Here is a 27,300-nt window from a genome sequence, read left to right as displayed (position 1 = left end):
ATGGATGTAGAGGAGTTTGACAACGTGACTCTGAGGGACAACATGACCAACTGTCCGTCTATCGATGACTTTCGTAACCAGGTAACCATATCTGTCTGTCTGCCTGCCTGCCTGTCTGTCTTGCCCCTTTCGCCCCCGTCCGTCCGTCCATGCGTCACGCAAAGGGCAGATGCCCACTCATTGATATGCTTCTATACTATGGGAAAGCTGTGCAATGAGATTGATTGGTTAGTGGTATCTAACAGAAGCAGTGTGTTCAGGCAGCAATTTACAGTGGTAACAGAGAGTAATCGTCATCCAAGTTGGCCTATATAAGAGACAGTACAGTATTTAGAATAGAGATGTCGCCAAATGACATACAGAATATTATTTCATACATAGAGAAAATCAGACCTCTTTTATTTGAAAATGGATGACCATTCCTCAAGCAAAATATATTTTCACATGACCCTCCCTCTACCCAGATTAATCATTAAAACACAAAGTATTCACTGGGCACAGACTGGGCACAGACGTCAATTCAACATCAATTCCACGTTGGTTCAACGTTATGAAATGACCATTGGTGGAAAAAGTACCAAATTGCCTTACTTTAGTAAAAGTATAGATACCTAATAGAAAGTTACTCAAGTAAAAGTAAAAGTCACCCAGTAAAAAACTACTTGAGTAAAAGTCTAAAAGTATTTGGTTATAAATAAACGTAAGTATTAAAAGCAAATGTAATTGCTCAAATATACTTAAGGATCAAAAGTAAAAGTATGAATCATTTCAAATTCCTAATATTAAGCAAAACAGACGGCACCATATTCTTGTTTTTAAAGTTTACGCTTAGCTAGGGGCACATTCCAACACTCAGACATCATTTTCAAAAGATGCATGTGTTTAGTGAGTTCGCCAGATCAAAGGCAGTAGGGATGACCACGTGTTGTCTTGATAAGTGCGTGAATTGGGCCATTTTCTTGTCCTGCTAAGAATTCAAAATGTAACGACCACTTTTGGGTGTCAGGTAAAATGTTCAGAGTAAAAGGTTCAGAGTAAAAAGTACATTATTATCTTTAGGAATGTATTGAAGTAAAAGTAAAAGTTGTCAAAAATATAAATAGTAAAGTACAGTTACCCAAAAAAACTACTTAAGTGGTCATTTAAAGTATTTTTACTTATGTACTTTCCGCCACTGGAAATCACATGGAAACAATGTTGTTTCAATCAGTGTGTGCCCAGTGCATAGATAGCAGAGAACATGCCTACCATTTACCCTCACTCAGTCCTCTGTCAGAGCTGGCGTAGGTGTGGTGTGGGAATCAGATGCAGGATGCAGAAGTAGTCCAAAATACTTTAATAGAGTCCACAGAATGAACGGCTATAAACAGAGCCGGAGGCACAATAAAAATAACGCACTCAGTGTAATAAACAAACACGCACAATAGTGCGGACTCTCTCTAGAAAAATGAGCACAAACTTGACATGGAAACACCTGCTGACAAAGAACAACTACACACAACCACAAGACAGAAACAACGAGAACTTAAAGGACACATAATCAAGACAAAATGAGAAACAGGTGTACCAAAACAGACCAAACCAAACGAACACAGAAACAACGAACGGTGGCAGCTAGTACTCCGGGGACGACGACCGCCGAAGCCTGCCCGAACAAGGAGAAGGAGCAGCCTCGGCAGAAACCGTGACAGTACCCCCCCCTTGACGCGCGGCCCCAGCCGTGCGCCGACCCCGGCCTCGGGGATGACCAGGAGGACGCGGAGCAGGGCGCGTGGGATGACCACGATGGAACTCAGTCAGAAGAGACGGGTCTAAGATATCTCTCCTCGGCACCCAGCACCGCTCCTCCGGACCGTACCCCTCCCACTCCACGAGATATTGGAGACCCCCCATCCGGCGTCTCGAATCCAGGATGGACCGAACTGTGTACGCCGGAGCCCCCTCGATGTCCAGCGGGGGCGGAGGAGTCTCTGCTATCTCACAGTCCTGGAGTGGACCAGCTACCACCGCCTGAGGAGAGACACATGGAACGAGGGGTTAATATTCTTATAATCAATAGGAAGTTGTAATCTGTAACACACCTCGTTCAACCTCCTCAGGACTTTAAAAGGCCCCACAAACCGCCGACCCAGCTTCCGGCAGGGCAGGCGGAGGGGCAGGTTTCTGGTCGAGAGCCAGGCTCGATCTCCTGGTGCGTACACCGGTCCCTCGCTGCGGTGGAGATCGGCGCTCGCCTTGTGTCGACGGATAGCCCGCTGCAGATGTACGTGAGCAGCGTTCCATGTCTCCTCCGAGCGCCGCACCCACTCATCCACCGCAGGAGCCTCGATCTGGCTCTGATATCAAGGTGCCAGAGCCGGCTGGTACCCTAGTACACATTGGAAAGGAGTGAGTCTGGTGGAGGAGTGGCGAAGGGAGTTCTGCGCAATCTCGGCCCAGGGAACATACCTCGCCCACTCCTCCGGCCGGCCCTGGCAATACGACCTCAGAAACCTACCCACATCCTGGTTTACCCGTTCAACCTGCCCATTGCTCTCCGGGTGGTACCCCGAGGTAAGGCTCACCGAGACCCCCAAGCGCTCCATGAATGCTCTCCAGACTCGAGAGGTAAACTGGGGGCCTCGATCAGACACTATATCCTCGGGTACCCCGTAATGCCGGAAGACGTGAGTAAATAGTGCCTCAGCGGTCTGTAGGGCAGTGGGGAGACCCGGCATGGGAAGTAGACGACAGGCCTTCGAGAACCGATCCACAACGACCAGGATGGTGGTATTTCCCTGAGAGGGGGGGAAGGTCAGTAACGAAATCCACCGAGAGGTGAGACCAGGGTCGTTGTGGAACGGGTAGGGGTTGTAGCTTACCCCGGGGCAGGTGTCTAGGTGCCTTACACTGGGCACACACCGAGCAGGAGGAAACATAAACCCTCACGTCCCTGGCTAACGTTGGCCACCAGTACTTAGTGCTAAGGCAGTGCACCGTCCGGCCAATCCCTGGATGTCCAGAGGAGGGTGACGTGTGAGCCCAATATATAAGTCGATCCCGAACCTCGAGCGGAACGTACGTCCGACCCACAGGACACTGTGGAGGGCTAGGATCGGTACGCAACGCCCGCTCGATTTCGGAATCGACCTCCCACACCACCGGTGCCACCAGGCAAGACGGCGGGAGTATGGGCGTGGGCTCAACGGACCTCTCCTCCGTGTCAAACCGCCGGGACAGGGCATCTGCCTTACCGTTCTGGGACCCAGGGATGTACGTGATCTTAAAAACGAACCGGGACAGAAACATGTTCCACCTAGCCTGGCGAGGGTTCAGTCTCCTAGCTGCCCGGATGTACTCCAGGTTTCGGTGGTCAGTCAAAATGAGGAAAGGGTGTTGAGCCCCCTCAAGCCAATGCCTCCACACCTTTAGGGCCTGGACCACGGCTAGCAACTCCCTGTCCCCCACGTCATAATTTCGCTCCGCCGGACTGAGCTTTTTAGAGTAAAAGGCACAGGGGCGGAGTTTCAGGGGCGTGCCAGACCGTTGCGAGAGCACGGCCCCTATACCGGCCTCAGACGCATCTACCTCGACCTGGAATGGTAGCGCGGGATCCGGATGCGGCAGCACCGGCGCCGAGGTAAACAGGTCCTTCAGTCTCCCAAAAGCCCTATCAGCCTCAGCAGACCACTGCAAGCGCACCGGACCTCCCTTTAGAAGAGACGTTATGGGAGCTGCCACCTGTCCAAAACCCCGGATAAACCTCCTGTAGTAATTCGCAAAGCCCAAGAACCGCTGCACCTCTTTAACAGTGGTTGGAGTTTGCCAATTACGCACGGCCGACACACGGTCAACCTCCATCTTTACCCCTGACGCAGACAACTGATAACCCAAAAAGGAGACAGACTCCTGGAAAAACAGACATTTCTCTGCCTTGACATATAGGTCATGCTCCAACAATCTCCTCAACACTCGGCGCACCAGGGCTACATGCTCGGCTCGGGTAGAAGAATACACCAGAATGTCGTCAATGTACACGACCACTCCTTGCCCCTGCATATCCCGGAAGATCTCATCTACGAAGGATTGGAAGACTGAAGGAGCATTCAATAACACGTATGGCATGACGAGATACTCGTAATGACCCGAGGTGGTACTAAATGCTGTCTTCCATTCGTCTCCCTCCCTAATACGCACCAAGTTATATGCGCTCCTGAGGTCCAATTTTGTGAAGAACCGCGCCCCGTGTAAAGACTCCGTCATAGTCGCAATCAGAGGGAGTGGATAACTGTATTTCACAGTAATCTGATTGAGACTGCGGTAATCAATACACGGGCGCAAACCTCCATCCTTTTTCTTCACAAAAAAGAAACTCGAGGACGCAGGGGAAGTGGAGGGCCGTATGTACCCCTGTCTCAGAGACTCGGCTATGTAAGTCTCCATAGCTCTCCTCTCCTCTTGAGACAAAGGATACACATGGCTCCGCGGGAAGCGCAGCTCCTACCTGGAGGTCTATCGCACAATCCCCCCTGTCTATGTGGTGGCAATTGCGTCGCCTTCGCCTTACTAAACACAAGTGCTAAATCCTCATACTCGGGGGGAATGTGCAATGCGGGCACTTGGTTTGGACTCTCCACCGAGGTCGCCCCTACGGAAACGCCCAGACATCGCCCTACACACTGGGCAGACCACTCCTTAAGAGCCCTCTGTTGCCACGAAATAGAGGGATTATGGGTAATCAACCAGGGAAGCCCCAGCACCACCGGATATGCAGGAGAGTCAATAAGATATAGCTGTATAGTCTCCTCATGACCCTCCTGCGTCCCCATCCTAAGTGGAGCTGTGACCTCCCTAATCAACCCCGATCCCAACGGACGGCTATCTAGAGCATGTACAGGGAAATGATTGTTGACAGGAAGGAGGGGAATCCCTAACTCTGCACAAAATCTCCGATCTATAAAATTCCCAGCTGCGCCTGAATCTACTAGCGCCTTATGCTGGGAACGAGGTGCAACCTGTGGGAAGCAAACAGGTATGGTTAGGTGCACAACAGAGAGCTCTGGGTAAGTGGGGCGCCTACTCACCTGGAAGGACTCCCCAGTGCGTGGCCTGCCGTCTCGTCCCCTAGGAGACCCCCCCCAGCACCTGGCCGCAGTGTGTCCTCCATGGCCACAGTTGGTACAGGGGTTGGTCCCCCTGGGGCTCCTTCTCCTCTCCTCTCTAGCGCCAGCACCCCCGAGCTCCATAGGACTAGGCTCGGAGGTGCTGGAGGGTGGAATGGACGACCCCCACTCAGGACGTCCGCGGGTGGCCAGCAGGGTGTCTAGGCGAATGGCCATATCCACCAACTGGTCAAACGTGAGGGTGGTGTCCCTGCAGGCCAACTCACGACGGACGTCCTCCCGTAGGCTGCAGCGGAAGTGGTCTATGAGGGCCCGCTCATTCCACCCTGCGTCTGCCGCTAGAGTCCGGAACTTCAGTGCAAACTCCTGGGCGCTCCTCTTCCCCTGTCGGAGGTAGAATAGACGTTCTCCCGCCGCCTTCCCCTCAGGTGGATGGTCGAATACAGCCCTGAAGCGACGGGAGAACTCTGCATAGGTGATCGTTGCAGGGTCTATTCTCCTCCATTCGGCGTTGGCCCACTCCAACGCCTTGCCGGTGAGACAGGAGATGAGGGCGGAAACGCTCTCGTGTCCCGAGGGCACCGGGTGTACGGTGGCGAGGTAGAGTTCAACTTGTAGGAGGAAACCTTGACACCCGGCAGCGGTACCATCATACGCCCTCGGGAGCGAGAGCCGAATCCCACTGGGTTCCGGAGCGTGGACAAAGGGACTGACCGGTGCTGGTGGTAATGTGGGAGGAGGCGTGGGTGCCCAACTGGTCTCCAGGCGATGCAGGGTATTCATTACTCCCTGAAGAGCGTTGGTGATTTGAGCTATCCTGTCATCCTGTCCGCGGACGCGCTCCTCCCATGACTAGGTCGCTGCTGCTGCTCCTGCTGATTCCATGAGTGGTGTGTAGTTCTGTCAGAGCTGGCGTAGGTGTGGTGTGGGAATCAGATGCAGGATGCAGAAGTAGTCCAAAATACTTTAATAGAGTCCACAGAATGAACGGCTATAAACAGAGCCGGAGGCAAAGAAAAATAACGCACTCAGCGTAATAAACAAACACGCACAATAGTGCGGACTCTCTACAGAAAAATGAGCACAAACTTGACATGGAAACACCTGCTGACAAAGAACAACTACACACAACCACAAGACAGAAACAACGAGAACTTAAAGGACACATAATCAAGACAAAATGAGAAACAGGTGTACCAAAACAGACCAAACCAAACGAACACAGAAACAACGGACGACGACCGCCGAAGCCTGCCCGAACAAGGAGAAGGAGCAGCCTCGGCAGAAACCGTGACATCCTCAGGCAGACCAGAGCCATAGATATGCAGTTTGGCAAACAGTAATAATAATAATAAATACACAATGAGTAACGATAACTTGGCTATATACACGGGGTACAAATACCGAGTCGATGTGCTGGGGTAGGAGGTAATTGAGGTAAATACATTATGTACAGTGCATTCGGAAAGTATTCAGACTCCTTGACCTTTTCAACAATTTGTTACGTTACAGCCTTATTCTAAAATTTATTAAATTGTTTTTTTTCCTCATCAATCTACACACAATAACGACAAAGCAAAATCAGGTTTTTAGAAATGATTGGAAATGTATAAAAAAAACTGAAAGATCACATTTATATAAGTATTCAGACCCTTTACTCAGAACTTTGTTGAAGCACCTTTGGCAGCGATTACAGCCTCAAGTCTTCTTGGGTATGACGCTACAAGCTTGGCACACCAAGCTCTGTCAGGTTGGATGGGGAGCGTCGCTGCACAGCTATATTCAGGTCTCTCCAGAGATGTTCGATCGGGTTCAAGTCCGGGCTCTGGCTGGGCCACTCAAGGACATTCAGAGACTCAGATTCAGAAACATTTACATTACATTTACATTTTAGTCATTTAGCAGACGCTCTTATCCAGAGCGACTTACAGGAGCAATTAGGGTTAAGTGCCTTGCTCAAGGGCACATTTACGTCATTTAGCAGACGCTCTTATCCAGAGCGACTACAAATTGGTGCATTCACCCTATAGCCAGTGGGATAACCACTTTACAATTATAAGTTTTTTTTATTGTTTTTTTCATTGTTATTTATTTTTTTTAATTTTTTTTTTTGGGGGGGGTAAAATGATTACTTTATCCTATCCCAGATGTTCCTTAAAGAGGTGGGGTTTCAAATGTCTCCGGAAGGTGGTGAGTGACTCCGCTGTCCTGGCGTCGTGAGGGAGCTTGTTCCACCATTGGGGTGCCAGAGCAGCGAACAGTTTTGACTGGGCTGAGCGGGAACTATGCTTCCGCAGAGGAAGGGGAGCCAGCAGGCCAGAGGTGGATGAACGCAATGCCCTCGTTTGGGTGTAGGGACTGATCAGAGCCTGAAGGTACGGAGGTGCCGTTCCCCTCACTGCTCCATAGGCAAGCACCATGGTCTTGTAACGGATGCGAGCTTCAACTGGAAGCCAGTGGAGTGTGCGGAGGAGGGGGGTGACGTGAGAGAACTTGGGAAGGTTGAACACCAGACGGGCTGCGGCATTCTGGATGAGTTGTAGGGGTTTAATGGCACAGGCAGGGAGCCCAGCCAACAGCGAGTTGCAGTAATCCAGACGGGAGATGACAAGTGCCTGGATTAGGACCTGTGCCGCTTCCTGTGTAAGGCAGGGTCGTACTCTCCGAATGTTGTAGAGCATGAACCTGCAGGATCGGGTCACCGCCTTGATGTTAGCGGAGAACGACAGGGTGTTGTCCAGGGTCACGCCAAGGCTCTTCGCACTCTGGGAGGAGGACACAACGGAGTTGTCAACCGTGATGGCGAGATCATGGAACGGGCAGTCCTTCCCCGGGAGGAAGAGCAGCTCCATCTCGCCAGGGTTCAGCTTGAGGTGGTGATCCGTCATCCATACTGATATGTCGGCCAGACATGCAGAGATGCGATTCGCCACCTGGTTATCAGAAGGGGGAAAGGAGAAGATTAGTTGTGTATCGTCAGCGTAGCAATGATAGGAGAGGCCATGTGAGGATATGACAGAGCCAAGTGACTTGGTGTATAGCGAGAATAGGAGAGGGCCTAGAACTGAGCCCTGGGGGACACCAGTGGTGAGAGCACGTGGTGCGGAGACAGCTTCTCGCCACGCCACTTGGTAGGAGCAACCGGTCAGGTAGGACGCAATCCAGGAGTGAGCCGCGCCGGAGATGCCCAGCTCGGAGAGGGTGGAGAGGAGGATCTGATGGTTCACTGTATCAAAGGCAGCAGACAGGTCTAGAAGGACAAGAGCAGAGGAGAGAGAGTTAGCTTAAGCAGTGCGGAGAGCCTCCGTGACACAGAGAAGAGCAGTCTCAGTTGAATGACCAGTCCTGAAACCTGACTGGTTTGGATCAAGAAGGTCATTCTGAGAGAGATAGCAAGAGAGTTGGCTAAAGACGGCACGCTCAATAGTTTTGGAAAGAAAAGAAAGAAGGGATACTGGTCTGTAGTTGTTGACATCAGTGGGATCGAGTGTTGGTTTTTTGAGAAGGGGTGCAACTCTCGCGTTGGGGAAACCACTCCTGCGTTGTCTTCGCTGTGTGCTTAGGGTCATTGTCCTATTGGAAGGTGAACCTTCGCCCCAGTCTCAGGCCCTGAGCACTCTGGAGCAGGTTTTCATCAAGGATCTCTCTGTTATTTGCTCCGTTCATCTTTCCGATCCTGACTAGTCTCCCAGTCCCTGCCACTGAAAAACATTCCCACAGCATGATGCTGCCACCACCATGCTTCACCATAGGGATGGTGCAAGGTTTCCTCCAGACGAGATGCTTGGCATTCAGGCCAAAGAGTTCAATCTTGGTTTCATCAGACCAGAGAATCTTGTTTCTCATGGTCTGAGAGTCCTTTAGGTGCCTTTTGGCAAACTCCAAGCAGGCTGTCATGTGCCTTTTACTGAGGAGTGGCTTCCATCTGGCCACTCGGCCATAAAGGCCTGATTGGTGGAGTGCTGCATAATTGGTTGTCCTTCTGGAAGGTTCTCCCATCTCCACCGAGGAACTCTGGTGCTCTGTCAGAGTGACCATCAGGTTCTTGGTCACCTCCCTGACCAAGGCCCTTTTCCCCCGATTGCTCAGTTTGGCCGGGCGGCCAGCTCTAGGAAGAGTCTTGGTGGTTCCAAACTTCTTCCATTTAAGAATGATGGAGGCCACTGTGTTCTTGGGGACTTTCAATGCTGCAGAAAAGTTTTGGTACCCTTCCCCAGATCTGTGCCTCAACACAATCCTGTCTCGGAGCTCTACGGACAATTCCTTCAACCTCATGGCTTGGTTTTTGCTCTGAAATGCACTGTCAACTGTGGAACCTTATATAGACAGGTGTGTACCTTTCCAAATCATGTCTAGTCAATTGAATTTACCACAGGTGGACTCCAATCAAGTTGTAGAAACATCTCAAGGATGATCAATGGAACCAGGATGCACCTGAGCTCAATTTCGAGTCTCATAGCAAACGGTCTGAATACTTATGTAAATAAGGTAAAAAATTATTATTATTTTTTTTTTTTTCGCTTTGTCATTATGGGGTATTGTGTGCAGATTGATGAGTTTTTTTATTTATTTTTAATACATTTTAGAATAAGGCTGTAACGTAACAAAGTGTGGAAAAAGTCAAGGGGTCTGAATACTTTCCGAATGCACTGTATATACACTGAGTATAACTAACATTAGGAACACCTTCCTAATATTGAGTTGCACACCTCACCTCCCCCTTTGCCCTCAGAACAGCCTCAATTCGTTGGGGCATGGACTCTACAAGGTGTCGAAAGCGTTCCACAGGGATGCTGGCCCATGTTGACTCCAATGCTTCCCACATTTGTATCAAGTTGGCTGGATGTTGTTTGGGTGGTGGATCATTCTTGATACACACAGGAAACTGTTGAGTGTGAAGAACCCAGCAGCATTGCAGTTCTTGACACAAACCGGTGTGCCTGGCACCTACTACTATACCCTGTTCAAAGGGGCTTAAATCTTGTCTTGCCCATTCACCCTCTGAATGGCACATATACACAATCCATGTCTCAAGGCTTGAAAATCCTTCTTTAAACTGTCTCCTCCCCTTCATCTACACTGATTGAAGTGGATTTAACAGGTGACATCAATAAGGGATCATAGCTTTCACCTGGATTGACCAGGACCATGGAAAGAGCAGGTGTTCTTATTGCTTTGTATACTCAGTGTATAACTTGGAATTTGTATTTGTATTTATTATGGATCCCTTCCATTTTTATTATGGATTCTTCCTGGGGTCCGGCAGGTAGATCAGCTTTAATATTGCAGATAGATTGTAACTTCCATCAATGTAATTGTCTGCATCACTTCCAATCCCCCATATGTTTTTTTTCCCCTCGCAAATAGATTCAGTATATGCATATATTTATATATATATGCACATATATATATATATATATATATATATATATATATATATATAAATATATATATACACATACATACATACATACATACATATATATACACACATACACACATACATATACATACATACATGCCCTCAGGCCCCTACTCCACTACCACATATCTACAACACAAAATCCGTGTGTACGTGTGTGTATAGTGTGTATGTTATCATGTGTGTGTATGCATGTGTCTGTGCCTATGTTTGTGCTGCTTCACAGTCCCCGCTGTTCCATAAGGTGTATTTTTATGTTTTTAAAATGTGTTTTTACTACTTGCATCAGTTACCTGATGTGGAACAGAGTTCCATGTAGTCATGGCTCTATGTAGTACTGTGCGCCTCCCATAGTCTGTTCTGGACTTGGGGACTGTGAAGAGACCTCTGGTGGCATGTCTTGTGGGGTACGCATGGGTGTCTGAGCTGTGTGCTAGTCGTTTAAACAGACAGCTTGGTGCTTTCAACATGCCAATACCTCTCACAAATACAAGTAGTGATGAAGTCAATCTCTCTTCCAGTTTGAGCCAGGAGAGATTGACATGCATATAATTGTTTTTTTCTCTCTGTGTACATCCAAGGGCCAGCCGTGCTACTCTGTTCTGAGCCAATTGCAATTTTGGCACCTGACCACATGACTGAACATTAGTCCAGGTGTGACAAAACTAGGGCCTGTAGGACCTGCCTTGTTGATAGTGCTGTTAAGAAGGTAGAGCAGCGCTTTATTATGGACAGACTTCTCCCCATCCTAGCTACTGTTGTATCAATATGTTTTGACTATGACAGTTTACAATCCAGGGTTACTCCAAGCAGTTTAGTCACCTCAACTTGCTCAATTTCCACATTATTTATTACATTTTACATTAGAGTCATTTAGCAGACGCTCTTATCCAGAGCGACTTACAGTTAGTGCATACATTACTTACTTTTTTTTTCTTCATACCCCCCCGTGGGAATCGAACCCACAACCCTGGCGTTGCAAACGCCATGCTCTACGAACTAAGCTACATCCCCTGCCGGCCATTCCCTACCCTACCCTAGACGACGCTGGGCCAATTGTGCGCCGCCCCATGGGTCTCCCGGTCGCAGCCGGCTACGACAGAGCCTGGATACGAAATACAAATGAAGCCGGTGACTGATGTGGTAAACTCCTCAACGCCAACTGTGCTAGCGAAACAGTCCTGTAGTTTAGCACCTGCTTCATCGGACCACTTCCTTATTGAGCGCGTCACTGGTACTTCCTGTTTGAGTTTTTGTTTGTAAGCAGGAATCAGGAGTATAGAGTTATGGTCAGATTTGCGAAATTGCCAAATGGAGAGCTTTGTATGCACATCTGTGTGTGGAGTAAAGCTGATCTAGAGTTGTCTCCTCAAGTTGCAGAGGTGACATACTGGTAGAAATTAGATAAGATGGAGTTCAGTTTCCCAGCAATAAAATCACCGGCCACCGCCTCTGAATGAGCTTTTATTTGTTTGCTTATGGCCTTATACAGCTCCTTGAGTGAGGTCTTAGTGCCAGCATCGGTTTGTGGTGGTAAATAGACAGCTATGAAAAATATAGATAAAAACTCTTGGTAAATAGTGTGGTCTATAGCTTTTCATTAGGTATTCTAACTCAGGCGAGCACCTTGAGACTTGAATATTAGAGATTGTGTACCAGCTGTTGTTAACAAAGAGACACACACCTCCCCCCTTGAGCTTACCCAAGGCTGCCGTTCGGTCCTGCTGATGAGTAGAAAAACCAGTTAGATGTATATTATCCATGTCCTTGTTCAGCCATGACTCTGAGAAATATTACAGTTCTTCAGGTACCGTTGATAGGAATGGAGCTCATCCAGTTTGTTCTCCAGTGATTTGTATGTTCGCCAATAGAAAGGAGGGTAGAGGAGGTTTATTTACTCGTCGGCGTAGTTTCGTCAGTGTGCCCACACGTCGGCCTCCCTTTTCCGAGTCTTGGGGATTAGGGCCTGGTCCGGGGTTAGCAGTATGTCCTGCAACGCTGACTCATTGAAGTAGAAATCTTCATCCAAATCGAGGTTAGTGATCGCTGTTCTGATGTCCAGAAGCTCTTTTCGGTCATAGAAAACGATGGCGTAAACATTATGCACAAAACAGTTAAGATCAGCGAGCATTCCATACAAAACAGTTAAGATCAGCGAGCATTCCATACAAAACAGTTAAGATCAGCAAGCATTCCGTACTGTCACGCCCTGGCTCTGGGGACTCTTATATGTTGAGCCAGGGTGTGTAGGGTCTATGTTTTGTGTTCTATGTTCAGTTTCTAGTTCATGTGTTTTCTAGGTTGGCCGGGGTGGTTCTCAATCAGAGGCAACGAGAATCAGCTGTTGCTTGTTGTCTCTGATTGGGAACCATACTTAGGCAGCCTGTTGTTCACTTGTGTTTTGTGGGATCTTGTTCCGTGTTGGTTTGTGTTGTTAACCGAGGACTTCACGTTTCATTTGGTTGTTTTGTATTTTGTATCGTGTTGCCAGTACACTATTAAAAAGATGTACGCATATCACGCTGCGCCTTTCTCCAATCATTATGACGATCGTGACAGAAGATCCCACCAATACAGGACCAAGCAGCGTGTCCAGGAGCAAACGCCGGAGGTAACGTTAGTGGATGTCCTCCTCGGTTGGGGGCAGATCACGGAGGAGGAGGCCGTCCGTTACCGGAGGGCGATGAAGGGGGAGACCCAGGCAGGAGAGGAGAAGCGGCGCCAACCGGGCCGTCGTCGGACAGGCGAGAGGCACCCCCAATAAAAAAATGTTGGGGGTCACACGGCATGGACGACGGGGCTGCTGGAGGCAGATAAAGGGCGAGTTTGTGGACGAGGAGAGAAGGCCACCAGGTTACGGGGGCCATTGGTCAGTAGAGGGAAGGAGAGTGTAGAGGCATGGCGAGAGGTACTGAGGTGTGTTACCAGTCCGGTCCGGCCCGTTCCTGATCCCCACACAAGGCCAGTGGTGTGTGTTCCCAGTACGGTCCGGCCTGTTCCTGTCCCTCGCACCAAGCCTGTGATGCGCGTCGCCAGCCCGGCCCGGCCTGTTCCTGCCCCTCGCACCAAGCCTGTGGTGTGCGTCGCTAGCCCGGCCCGGCCTGTTCCTGCCCCTCGCACCAAGCCTGTGGTGCGCGTCGCCAGCCCGGCCCGGCCTGTTCCTGCTCCCCGCACCAAGCCTGTGGTGCGCGTCGCCAGCCCGGCCCGGCCTGTTCCTGCCCCTCGCACCAAGCCAATGGTGCGTGTCGCCAGCCCGGCCCGGCCTGTTCCTGTTCCCCGCACCAAGCCAATGGTGCGCGTTGCCAGCCCGGCCCGGCCTGTTCCTGCTCCCTGCACCAAGCCTATGGTGCGCGTCAGCCCGGTCCGGCCTGTTCCTGCTCCCCGCACCAAGCCAATGGTGCGCGTCGTCAGCCCGGCCCGGCCTGTTCCTGCTCCCCGCACCAAGCCAGTGGTGCGCTTCGTCAGCCCGGTCCGGCCCATTCCTGCTCCCCGCACCAAGCCAATGGTGCACGTCGTCAGCCCGGCCCGGCCTGTTCCTGCTCCCCACACCAAGCCAGTGGAGCGCTTCGTCAGCCCGGTCCGGCCCATTCCTGCTCCCCGCACCAAGCCTGTGGTGCGCGTCGCCAGCCTGGTCCGGCCCGTCCCTGCTCCCCGCACCAAGCCTGTGGTGCGCGTCGTCAGTCCGGCACAGCCCGTGCCTGTTTCACCGGTGCCTGGTCAGGTACCGGTCAGCTGCTCCACACCGGAGCCTAAGCAATCCGCTCCACCGATGTCCAGTCCAGCTCCAGCCAGCGGGGCCAGACCAGACCAGGGGCGCTACGGGGGGGTTGTTAGAGGGTGGTGGTCACGCCCGGAGCCGGATCCGCCTCCGAGGCGGAATGCCCACCCGGCCCCTCCCCTGTTGGGTTTATGTTGGCGCGGTCGCAGTCCGCGCCTTTGGGGGGGGGTACTGTCACGCCCTGGCTCTGGGGACTCTTATATGTTGAGCCAGGGTGTGTAGGGTCTATGTTTTGTGTTCTATGTTCAGTTTCTAGTTCATGTGTTTTCTAGGTTGGCCGGGGTGGTTCTCAATCAGAGGCAACGAGAATCAGCTGTTGCTTGTTGTCTCTGATTGGGAACCATACATAGGCAGCCTGTTGTTCACTTGTGTTTTGTGGGATCTTGTTCCGTGTTGGTTTGTGTTGTTAACCGAGGACTTCACGTTTCGTTTGGTTGTTTTGTATTTTGCATCGTGTTGCCAGTACACTATTAAAAAGATGTACGCATATCACGCTGCGCCTTGGTCCAATCATTATGACGATCGTGACACATACAAAACAGTTAAGATAAGCGAGCATTCCATACAAATCAGTTAAGATCAGCGATCATTCCATAAAAAACAGTTAAGATCAGCGAGCATTCCATACAAAACAGTTAAGACCATTCCATTCCATTCCATGGCAATAACATTTTAATTTAGAACAATGGCCATGGATCTATTGGTGCCAACATGGTGCCCATGACATTCTGATCTAAAACAGAGTTTGCCAAACTATAGCCTATATCTATGGCACTGGGACAGACAACCAGCGCATTTTAGTAGATAGTAGATAACCCAGCAATTTAGTAGATAAAATCAAAATGTGTGCTCGATCCCTGCAGAAATATCATTAAGTTTGCCGATGACAGAACAGTGGTAGGCCTGATCACCGACAACGACGAGACAGCCTATAGGGAGGAGGCCAGAGACCTGGCCGTGTGGTGCCAGGACAACAACCTCTCCCTCAACGTGATCAAGACAAAGGAGATTATTGTGGACTTCAGGAAAAAGAAGAGGACTGAGCACGCCCCCATTCTCATCGACGGGGCTGTAGTGGAGCAGGTTGAGAGCTTCAAGTTCCTTGGTGTCCACATCACCAACAAACTAACATGGTCCAAGCACACCAAGACAGTCGTGAAGAGGGCACGACAAAACCTATTCCCCCTCAGGAGACTGAAAAGATTTGGCATGGGTCCTCAGATCCTCCCTCCTCCAAGATGGCGTAGTAGTGCAGTCCTGTTTTTGTCGTGTGTCTGTAAATAGCCTGTAAATACCCTGTTTTTTTGTATTTTTCGTACATATTTCCCTATCAGACTTTTCATCCTTCTACAAAATATACTTTCCTGCAACCCGCCTCACTCAATGTGTAACGGATTCTATTATTGACTTACCTTTTATCTAGTATCTCCAGTTGAAACTAGCTAGCCAGCTAACTAGCTACTTGCTATTAGCCACAGTTAGCGGTATTTCACCCAGAACATTGGATTTTTCTGCCGGAATAATTTAATCACTGGACATTAATCACCGGATTGCAACTAGCTAGCCGCAACCGAATGGATGTTGCTGTTTGGCTAATCACCACTGCCCCCGATGCAAGCACCAGTTAGCCTCGAGCTAGCCTAGAGCCAGGCTCATATCCCGGCTATCTACCTCTAGGTCTACCGGACGGGAGTAGCCAGCTAACTAGCTACTTGCTATCAGCTACCGTTAGCGTTTTTTCACCATTGTCCGTGGCCTGCACCACCTACCAGCCAGCTCTAGTCTGGACTATTATTCAGCCAGTCTGCACTGTCTGCACAGCGCGTTATCGACCCAGAACATATCAGTTTTTCTGCCGGAATCACTGAATCACTGGACCTTTAACTCCGGATTCATCGCTACCAGCTAGCTGCAACAAAATGGACGTTGTGGTCTGGCTAATCATCCTGAGCTAGGCCCATCTCCCGGCTATCTACCTCTCTGTCAACCGGACGGGACCACCTAGTGTTGACACGGAGCCCCGCCGATCCTACACGACTGGTCTGCTGACGAAATCGTCTGATGTGGTTACAACAGGCTTCCCGTTACGACGTCGACCACAAAGATTCCATCTGCTAGCCCCGGCCTTATATAGCTCCTTTATATAGCTATATATAGCTCCTTATATAGCTCCTTTGTCCCACCCCCCATACACACGGAGACCGACTCAATTGGTGCCTCCAGTGATCCTATCTCTTTCATTGTTACCCAACGCTTAGGTTTACCTCCACTTTACTCATATCCTTCCATATCCTTGTCTGTACATAATGCCCTGAATCTTTTCTACAACGCCCAGAAATCTGCCCCCTTTATTCTATGTACCCAACGCACTAGAAGACCAGTTCTTAAAGCCTTTAGCCGTATCCTTATTCTAGTCCTCCTCTGTTCCTCCGGTGATGTAGAGGCTAACCCAGGCCCTGCAGCCCTCAGTATCACTCCTACTCCCCAGGCGCTATCATTTGCTGACTTCTGTAATCGCAAAAGCCTTGGTTTCTTGCATGTAAATATCAGAAGTCTACTTCCTAAGTTTGAGTTATTCACTGCGTTAGCACACTCCGCCAACCCTGATGTTCTAGCAGTGTCTGAATCCTGGCTTAGGAAGGCCACCAAAAATTCTGAAATTTCCATCCCCAACTATAACATTTTCCGTCTAGATAGAACTGCCAAAGGGGGGTGGAGTTGCAATCTACTGTAGAGATAGCCTGCAGAGCTCTATCATACTATCCAGGTCTGTGCCCAAACAGTTTGAGCTTCTACTTCTAAAAATCCACCTTTCCAGAAATAAGTCTCTCACTGTTGCCGCTTGCTCCAGACCCCCTCAGCCCCCAGCTGTGCCCTGGACACCATATGTGAATTGATTGCCCCCCATTTATCCTCAGAGTTCGTACTGCTTGGTGACCTAAATTGGGATATGCTTAACACCCCGGCCATCCTACAATCCAAACTAGATGCCCTCAATCTCACACAAATTATCAACGAACCTACCAGGTACAACCCTAAATCTGTAAACATGGGTACCCTCATAGATATCATCCTGACTGACTTACCCTCTAAATACACCTCCGCTGTCTTCAACCAGGATCTCAGCGATCACTGCCTTATTGCCTGCATCCGTAACGGGTCCGCGGTCAAATGACCACCCCTCATCACTGTCAAACGCTCCCTAAAGCACTTTAGCAAGCAGGCCTTCCTAATTGACCTGGCCCAGGTATCCTGGATGGATATAGATCTCATTCCGTCAGTAGAGGATGCCTGGTTGTTCTTTAAAAGTTATTTCCTCTCAATCTTAAATAAACATGCCCCATTCAAAAAATACAGAACTAAGAACAGATGTAGCCCCTGGTTCTCCTCAGACTTGACTGCCCTTGACCAGCACAAAAACATCCTGTGGCGTACTGCATTAGCATCAAATAGCCCCCGCGATATGCAACTTTTCAGGGAAGTTAGGAACCAATATACACAAGCAGTCAGGAAAGCAAAGGCTAACTTTTTCAAACAGAAATTTGCATCCTGTAGCACTAACTCCAAAAAGTTTTGGGACACTGTAAAGTCCATGGAGAATAAGAGCACTTCCTCCCAGCTGCCCACTGCACTGAGGCTAGGAAACACTATCACCACCGATAAATCTACAATAATCGAGAATTTCAAGAACCATTTTGCTACGGCTGGCCATGCTTTCCACCTGGCTACCACTATCCCGGCCACCAACTCTGCACCCTCCGCTGCAACTTGCCCATGCCCCCCCCGCTTCTCCTTCACACAAATTCAGACAGCTGATGTTCTGAAAGAGCTGCAAAATCTGGACCCCTACAAATCAGCTGGGCTTGACAATCTGGACCCTTTCTTTCTAAAACTAGCCGCCGAAATTGTCGCAACCCCTATTACTAGCCTGTTCAACCTCTCTTTCGTAACGTCTGAGATCCCCAGAGATTGGAAAGCTGCCGCAGTCATCCCCCTCTTCAAAGGGGGTGACACTCTAGATCCAAACGGTTACAGACCTATATCCATCCTGCCCTGCCTTTCGAAAGAATTTGAAAGCCAAGTTAACAAACAGATTACCGACCATTTCGAATCCCACCGTACCTTCTCCACTATGCAATCCGGTTTCCGAGCTGGTCATGGGTGCACTTAAACACATCAACAAGGTAGCCTATACATTTCTTATTCGTAATAGTAGACAATTAAAAAACACCAAAGGCAACACGTCTATGATCACCTGTCCAGATGTAATACCAAGTGTGTATCTATGTGTTACCAGGTGTACTCCACATGCAATACCAGGTGTGTGTTTCTCTCTCAGGTGTATTCTACGGTCTACTCCATCTGTCCAGGTGTAATACCAGGTTACTGTCTCTCTCAGGTGTATTCTACATTCTGTCTGTAACCAGGTGTATCTATGTGTTACCAGGAGTATTCTACTGTCTGTCTGTAACCAGGTGTATCTATGTGTTACCAGGTGTATTCTACGGTGTAATACCAGGTGTATATACAGCACCAGTCAAAAGTTTGGACACACCTACTCATTCCAGGGTTTTTCTTTATTTGTGCTATTTTTTACATTGTAGAATAATAGTGAAGACATCAAAACTATGAAATAACACATATGGAATCATGTAGTAACCAAAATATATTTTAGATTTTAGATTCTTCAAAGTAGCCACCCTTTGCCTTGATGACAGCTTTGCACACTGTTGGCATTCTCTTAACCAGCTTCATTAGGTAGTCACCTGGAATGCATTTCAATTAACAGGTGTGCCTTGTTAAAAGTTAATTTTATGGAATTTCTTTCCTTCTTAATGCGTTTGAGCTAATCAGTTGTGTTGTGACAAGGTAGGGTTGGTATACAGAAGATAGATGTATTTGGAAAAAGACCAAGTCCATATTATGGCAAGAACAGCTCAAATAAGCGAAGAGAAACGACAGTCCATGATTACTTTAAGACATGAAGGTCAGTCAATCCAGAAGAATTCAATAACTTTTACATTTTCTTTAAGTGCAGTCGCAAAGACTATCAAGCGCTATGATGAAACTGGCTCTCATGAGGACCACCACAGGAAAGGAAGACCCAGAGTTACCTCTGCTGCAGAGGAAAAGTTCATCAGAGTTAACTGCACCTCAGTTGCAGCCCAAATAAATTATTCACAGTTCAAGTAACAGACACATCTCAACATCAACTGTTCAGAGGAGACTGCATGAATCAGGCCTTCCTTTTTATTTTTGTCATTTAGCAGACGCCCTTATCCAGAGCGATTTACAGGAGCAATTAGGGTTAAGTGCCTTGCTCAAGGGCACATCGACAGATTTTTCACCTAGTCAGCTCAGGGATTAGAACCAGCGACCTTTCAGTTACTGGCACAACACTCTTAACCAGTAAGCTACCTGCCGCCCTTCATGGTCAAATTGCTGCAAAGAAACCACTACTAAAGGACACCAATAATAAGAAGTGACTTGCTTGGGCCAAGAAACATGAGCAATGGACATTAGACCGGTGGAAATCTGTCCTTTTTTTTGGTTCCAACCGCCGTGTCTTTGTGAGACGCAGAGTAGGTGAACGGATGATCTCCGCATGTGTGGTTCCCACCGTGAAGCATGGAGGAGGAGGTGTGATGGTGTGCAGGTGCTTTGCTGGTGACACTGTATGTGATTGATTTAGAATTCAATGCACACTTAACCAGCATGGCTACCACAGTATCCCATCTGGTTTGGGTTTAGTGGGACTATCATTTGTTTTTCAACAGGAACAATGACCCAAAACTTACCTCCAGGCTGTGTAAGGGCTATTTGACCAAGAAGGAGAGTGATGGAGTGCTGCATCAGTTGACCTGCATTCCTCATGAAGCTGGTTGAGAGAATGCTAAGAGTGTGCAAAGCTGTCATCAAGGCAAAGGGTGGCTACTTTGAATAATCTCAAATATAAAATAAATGTTGATTTGTTTAACACTTTTTTGGTTACTACATGATTCCATATGTGTTATTTCATAGTTTTGATGTCTTCAGTATTATTCTACAATGTAGAAAATAGTAAAAAATAAAGAAAAACCCTTGAATGAGTAGGTGTGTCCAAACTTTTGACTGGTACCATATGTTACCAGGTGTATTCTACTGTCTGTCGGAAACCAGGTCTATCTATGTTATCCAGCAGCATACCACCCTGCATCCCACTGCTGGCTTGCCTCTGAAGCTAAGCAGTATTGGTCCTGGTCGGTCCCTAGATGGGAGACCAGATGCTGCTGGAAGTGGTGTTGGTGAGCCAGTAAATCAAATCAAATCAAATCAAATCAAATTTTATTGGTCACATGCGCCGAATACAACAAGTGCAGACATTACAGTGAAATGCTTACTTACAGCCCTTAACCAACAGTGCGTTTATTTTAAACAAAAAAAGTAAGAATAAAACAACAACAAAAAAAAAGTGTTGAGAAAAACAAAGAGCAGAAGTAAAATAAAGTGACAGTAGGGAGGCTATATATACAGGGGGGTACCGGTGCAGAGTCAATGTGCGGGGGCACCGGCTAGTTGAGGTAGTTGAGGTAATATGTACATGTGGGTAGAGTTAAAGTGACTATGCATAAATACTTAACAGAGTAGCAGCAGCGTAAAAAGGATGGGGTGGGGGGGCAGTGCAAATAGTCCGGGTAGCCATGATTAGCTGTTCAGGAGTCTTATGGCTTGTGGGTAGAAGCTGTTGAGAAGCCTTTTGGACCTAGACTTGGTAGGTCCAAAGAGGTCCAGTAGGAGGCACTCTTTCCTCTGGTCTAAAATAAAATATCCCAATTCCCCAGGGCAGTGATTGGGGACATTGCCCTGTGTAGGGTGATGTCTTTCAGATGGGATGTTAAATGGGTGTCCTGACTCTCTGTGTTCACTAAACATCCCATGGCACTTATCGTAAGAGTAGGGGTGTTAACCCCGGTGTCCTGGCTAAATTCTCTATTTAGTCCTCATACCATCATGGCCACCTAATCATCCCCAGCTTCCAATTGGCTCATTCATCCCCTGTAACTATTCCCCAGGTTGTTGCTGTAAATGAGAATGTGTACTCAATCAACTTACCTGGTAAAATAAGGGTAAATAAATATGTAACCAGGTGTATCTACTGTATGTGTATTCTACTGTCTGTAACCAGGTGTATTCTACTGTCTGTCTGTAACAAGGTGTATCTAAGTGTATTATACTGTCTGTAACCAAATCAAATCATCCTAACCAGGTGTATCTTTGTGTTACAAGGTGTATTCTACTGTCTGTCTGTAATCAGATGCATCTATGTGTTAACAGGTGCATTCTACTGTCTGTTACCAGGTGTTTCTGTCTCTCCAGGTGTACTCTACTGTCTGTTACCAGGTGTTTCTGTCTCTCCAGGTGTACTCTACTGTCTGTTACCAGGTGTTTCTGTCTCTCCAGGTGTACTCTACTGTCTGTTACCAGGTGTTTCTGTCTCTCCAGGTGTACTCTACTGTCTGTTACCAGGTGTTTCTGTCTCTCCAGGTGTACTCTACTGTCTGTTACCAGGTGTTTCTGTCTCTCCAGGTGTACTCTGCTGTCTGTTACCAGGTGTTTCTGTCTCTCCAGGTGTACTCTACTGTCTGTTACCAGGTGTTTCTGTCTCTCCAGGTGTACTCTGCTGTCTGTTACCAGGTGTTTCTGTCTCTCCAGGTGTACTCTACTGTCTGTTACCAGGTGTTTCTGTCTCTCCAGGTGTACTCTGCTGTCTGTTACCAGGTGTTTCTGTCTCTCCAGGTGTACTCTGCTGTCTGTTACCAGGTGTTTCTGTCTCTCCAGGTGTACTCTGCTGTCTGTTACCAGGTGTTTCTGTCTCTCCAGGTGTACTCTACTGTCTGTTACCAGGTGTTTCTGTCTCTCCAGGTGTACTCTACTGTCTGTTACCAGGTGTTTCTGTCTCTCCAGGTGTACTCTACTGTCTGTTACCAGGTGTTTCTGTCTCTCCAGGTGTACTCTACTGTCTGTTACCAGGTGTTTCTGTCTCTCCAGGTGTACTCTGCTGTCTGTTACCAGGTGTTTCTGTCTCTCCAGGTGTACTCTACTGTCTGTTACCAGGTGTTTCTGTCTCTCCAGGTGTACTCTACTGTCTGTTACCAGGTGTTTCTGTCTCTCCAGGTGTACTCTACTGTCTGTTACCAGGTGTTTCTGTCTCTCCAGGTGTACTCTACTGTCTGTTACCAGGTGTTTCTGTCTCTCCAGGTGTACTCTACTGTCTGTTACCAGGTGTTTCTGTCTCTCCAGGTGTACTCTACTGTCTGTTACCAGGTGTTTCTGTCTCTCCAGGTGTACTCTACTGTCTGTTACCAGGTGTTTCTGTCTCTCCAGGTGTACTCTACTGTCTGTTACCAGGTGTTTCTGTCTCTCCAGGTGTACTCTACTGTCTGTTACCAGGTGTTTCTGTCTCTCCAGGTGTACTCTACTGTCTGTTACCAGGTGTTTCTGTCTCTCCAGGTGTACTCTACTGTCTGTTACCAGGTGTTTCTGTCTCTCTAGGTGTACTCTACTGTCTGTTACCAGGTGTTTCTGTCTCTCCAGGTGTACTCTACTGTCTGTTACCAGGTGTTTCTGTCTCTCCAGGTGTACTCTACTGTCTGTTACCAGGTGTTTCTGTCTCTCCAGGTGTACTCTACTGTCTGTTACCAGGTGTTTCTGTCTCTCCAGGTGTACTCTACTGTCTGTTACCAGGTGTTTCTGTCTCTCCAGGTGTACTCTACTGTCTGTTACCAGGTGTTTCTGTCTCTCCAGGTGTACTCTACTGTCTGTTACCAGGTGTTTCTGTCTCTCCAGGTGTACTCTACTGTCTGTTACCAGGTGTTTCTGTCTCTCCAGGTGTACTCTACTGTCTGTTACCAGGTGTTTCTGTCTCTCCAGGTGTACTCTACTGTCTGTTACCAGGTGTTTCTGTCTCTCCAGGTGTACTCTACTGTCTGTTACCAGGTGTTTCTGTCTCTCCAGGTGTACTCTACTGTCTGTTACCAGGTGTTTCTGTCTCTCCAGGTGTACTCTACTGTCTGTTACCAGGTGTTTCTGTCTCTCCAGGTGTACTCTACTGTCTGTTACCAGGTGTTTCTGTCTCTCCAGGTGTACTCTACTGTCTTTTACCAGGTGTTTCTGTCTCTCCAGGTGTACTCTACTGTGTGTTACCAGGTGTTTCTGTCTCTCCAGGTGTACTCTACTGTCTGTTACCAGGTGTTTCTGTCTCTCCAGGTGTACTCTACTGTCTGTTACCAGGTGTTTCTGTCTCTCCAGGTGTACTCTACTGTCTGTTACCAGGTGTTTCTGTCTCTCCAGGTGTACTCTACTGTCTGTTACCAGGTGTTTCTGTCTCTCCAGGTGTACTCTACTGTGTGTTACCAGGTGTTTCTGTCTCTCCAGGTGTACTCTACTGTCTGTTACCAGGTGTTTCTGTCTCTCCAGGTGTACTCTACTGTCTGTTACCAGGTGTTTCTGTCTCTCCAGGTGTACTCTACTGTCTGTTACCAGGTGTTTCTGTCTCTCCAGGTGTACTCTACTGTGTGTTACCAGGTGTTTCTGTCTCTCCAGGTGTACTCTACTGTCTGTTACCAGGTGTTTCTGTCTCTCCAGGTGTACTCTACTGTCTGTTACCAGGTGTTTCTGTCTCTCCAGGTGTACTCTACTGTCTGTTACCAGGTGTTTCTGTCTCTCTAGGTGTACTCTACTGTCTGTTACCAGGTGTTTCTGTCTCTCCAGGTGTACTCTACTGTCTGTTACCAGGTGTTTCTGTCTCTCCAGGTGTACTCTACTGTCTGTTACCAGGTGTTTCTGTCTCTCCAGGTGTACTCTGCTGTCTGTTACCAGGTGTTTCTGTCTCTCCAGGTGTACTCTACTGTGTACTCTATCATCACGGTGTTCGGCCTGGCCGGTAACGGTTTCGCTCTGCTGGTTCTGGTCAAAACGTTCCGGCAGCGTTCTGCGTTCCACGTCTACATGTTGAACTTGGCCGTGTCCGACCTGCTGTGTGTCTCTACGCTGCCACTACGGGTCCTCTACTACGTTAATAAGGTAGTAATGACTGGGGGGGTTGTGCTCTGTAACAGCATTTTGGCCGAATTCAATCAAAGGTGAGTTGTCGACAAGCGCATTTCACTTGACTTTTATAGGTAATTTACGTCGGGGGAAACTGCCTTTAAAAGGCACATTGTCGACAACGCACCTTTGAATGAATCCCGGGCTTTGAGATGCTATTAAAATAGATTATTGTTGATGTTGATCCTCTCCCTCAGGGTCAGTGGAACCTGGGAGACTTCCTGTGCAGGGTTTCATCCTATGCCCTCTACGTGAACCTCTACTGCAGCGTGTTCTTCATGACCGCCATGTCCGTCACGCGCTTCCTCGCCATCGTGTTCCCCGTGCAGAACCTGCGCCTGGTCTCAGAGCGCCGCGCCCGTCTGGTGTGTGTCTGTATCTGGGTGTTCATCTGCACTGTGTCCTCCCCCTTCCTCATGACTGGTCAACACCTCCACCCAGCAACCAATAAGACCAAGTGCTTCGAGCCTCCAGAGCGCAGCACAGGGGGCGGGCTTAACAAGCTCATCATGCTCAACTACTTCTCATTGGCCGTGGGCTTCGTACTTCCTTTCCTGGTCATCCTGCTGTGCTACGCCGGGATCATCCGGGCCCTGCTGTCACGGCAACACGCTGCGCAGCGCCAGAAGGGGGCGGGGTCTAAGGCTATCAGAATGATTGTCATAGTGATGCTGGCATTCCTGCTGTGCTTCATGCCGTACCACATCCAGCGCTCCATCCACCTCAGCTTCCTGTCCCAGACTGCCACTTCCTGTTCGGAGCTGGTGTACATGCAGAAGAGTGTGGTGGTGACGCTCTGTCTAGCTGCCTCCAACTCCTGCTTCGACCCGCTGCTCTACTTCTTCTCTGGAGAGGGCTTCAGACGACGCCTGTCAACCTTCAGGTCCACTAGCAGGACACAGAGACAACCGGCCGCAGAGACAGGGGGCACAGCCACCGCTAGGGAGGGGAACATGCTATGAGAGAGAGAGAGAGAAAGAGAGAGATATGCACATAAGCCTAAGATCACCATACGCAATGCCAAGCGCTGTTTTTCATGGTTCGGGCTAGTCCCCTTAGTTCCAGTGAAGGGAAATCTTAAAAGATAGGCAGGTAGCGTTCTCCTGGCATTCGCCAAACCCAGATTCGTCCGTCGGACTGCCAGATGGTTAAGTGTGATTTCTTGTGCCTACCTAGGTCAAAGTCTAGACGGCAGATTAAAACGAGACTATAACATCCATGAAGTGACCATTGGACTTATAAAATGCCTGATTGACTAAGTTTGTAGGTGCAACAGTTTTTGTTAAATATATAATTTATCGGGTTCATGTGCACATTTCCCTCCTTTAAGAAACAATGATGTGCTACCTTTTTGTAGCATTTCTGACAATGCTAACATACATTTTAGCTGAAACTCTGAGTCATGGTGGTCCTCTGTAGCTCAATTGGTAGAGCATGGCGCTTGTAATGCCAGGGTAGTGGGTTCGATCTCTGTGACCACCCATAGATAAAAATTTATGCACACATGACTGTAAGTCGCTTTGGATAAAAGCGTCTGCTAAATGGCATTTAATTTAATAATTAATTCTAACACTGGGTTGGTTGCTTGGCAACAACACAGCTGCTTGCACCATGCTGCCAGTCAGAATAAGTGTATGGAACAAACCTAGGCTACTGTATATAGCTAGCTAGCTACAATACCACCATATAGCTGAGGTTAATCAATAAATGCAAACAGATATTTTGATTAGCTAGGTAGCTAAATAGCTAATGTTACCTAGCTAACATTAGCTTGCTTGTATAAAGTCCAGCAGCTAGCCTCTGTAGCTAGCTAACACCATTCAGCTGAAAGCTAGCTAGCTAACACCAGTCAGCTGAAAGCTAGCTAGCTAACAAAGAGGCAAACAAATGTAATGGTAGCTAACGCACTTTTGTACATCGCGCTGTTCTGTACATTACGCTGTTCCGTACATTTGACAATTATTTTAGCAACCCCAAAAACGTAATACTTCCAGGTCAACTGTAATATGAATACCATTGTAAAGCACAATTTCTCCCCTTCCCAGCAAAATCAATAATGAGACCTTCATGCTGCCCGTCTCTGCATGATTGAAGAAAGCAATGGAGCTCCGCCGGTTCTTTTTATAAATGGCGTGTGGGGAAGCGAAAGCTACTGCGTCTTGGTGAAAGGGGAGATATGTCGTGTGGGGAAGGGAAAGCCGATTTTTCACCCGATTTGTCCAACTTATCACCTCTAAAATTTAAATAAAACACTGTAAAGAGTTTATATAATGTCTCATTACATACCTATTTGAAGGTTTGTGTCGAATTTGAATAGGGTTTTAAGGGCGGCGCTAAATTTATCTTCACAATTAAACTGTGGGTGTCACGGTTTTTGAGAGTCATTATTGCTCACAGTGATTACGCAGAAAATTTACAATTGATTGAATTAACTATTAATGAACTCACGAGTAATTAACTTTACACTCTGATTGATCATTTCTTGTTTTCAATCTGAAAGAAAAGCGCTCCACCTGGTGGATAGAGGCTGTACGGCACAGAATGAGTTGAATAATGCCTGCTATACATTACGTCGTGACGTCACACTTTAACGTACAGCATCAGCGGGGTCAGTTTTTTCAACTTTTCTCCAATACTATTGGTCCATTACCATGTCAATCAACGCTGAATTGAAACTTAGTTCACACCCCAGATTTTGATGCCAACACAGTCGCTACAGTCCCATTAGTTTTCATTGCAGCTTCGTTTGAATGCCAAGGTTGCCCACATGTGTGCAGAACGGAGTTAAATAACGTTAGCTAGCCAATTAATGTGATTTTGTTTTCATTAGCTAGGTAGCTAGCTAACATAACAGTATACCAGTCAGGTGAAAGCTAACATTGGCTAGGTAGCTAACCAACAAGCAAGGAAAG

The 27,300-nt window shown here is 48.1% G+C and overlaps 1 protein-coding gene across 1 annotated transcript; it reads left to right on the top strand.

The window, feature by feature from the left end:
• Nucleotides 1-25,410, top strand: LOC121561001 (cysteinyl leukotriene receptor 1-like). Its single transcript, XM_041873753.1, has 3 exons — nucleotides 1-81; nucleotides 24,179-24,364; nucleotides 24,586-25,410. Exons 1-3 carry the CDS (start codon nucleotides 1-3, stop codon nucleotides 25,348-25,350), a joined length of 1,032 nt encoding a protein of 343 aa, XP_041729687.1. The 3' UTR covers nucleotides 25,351-25,410.
• Nucleotides 25,411-27,300: the final 1,890 nt, after the last annotated feature.

Source organism: Coregonus clupeaformis, unplaced genomic scaffold (assembly GCF_020615455.1).
Source record: "Coregonus clupeaformis isolate EN_2021a unplaced genomic scaffold, ASM2061545v1 scaf1738, whole genome shotgun sequence".
NCBI classification, from domain to species: Eukaryota; Metazoa; Chordata; class Actinopteri; order Salmoniformes; family Salmonidae; genus Coregonus; species Coregonus clupeaformis.
Note: the sequence above shows the minus strand (reverse complement) of the source record. Positions and strands in the feature narration are given on the sequence as shown.

What these genes read in the sequence shown, in the direction of transcription:
- LOC121561001 (XM_041873753.1), top strand. Translation starts at nt 1, where the DNA reads ATGGATGTAGAGGAGTTTGACAACGTGACTCTGAGGGACAACATGACC. An exon ending in TCGATGACTTTCGTAACCAG is followed by an intron (nt 82 to 24,178) that starts GTAACCATATCT and finishes CTGTCTCTCCAG; the next exon opens with GTGTACTCTACTGTGTACTC. An exon ending in TCCTCTACTACGTTAATAAG is followed by an intron (nt 24,365 to 24,585) that starts GTAGTAATGACT and finishes CCTCTCCCTCAG; the next exon opens with GGTCAGTGGAACCTGGGAGA.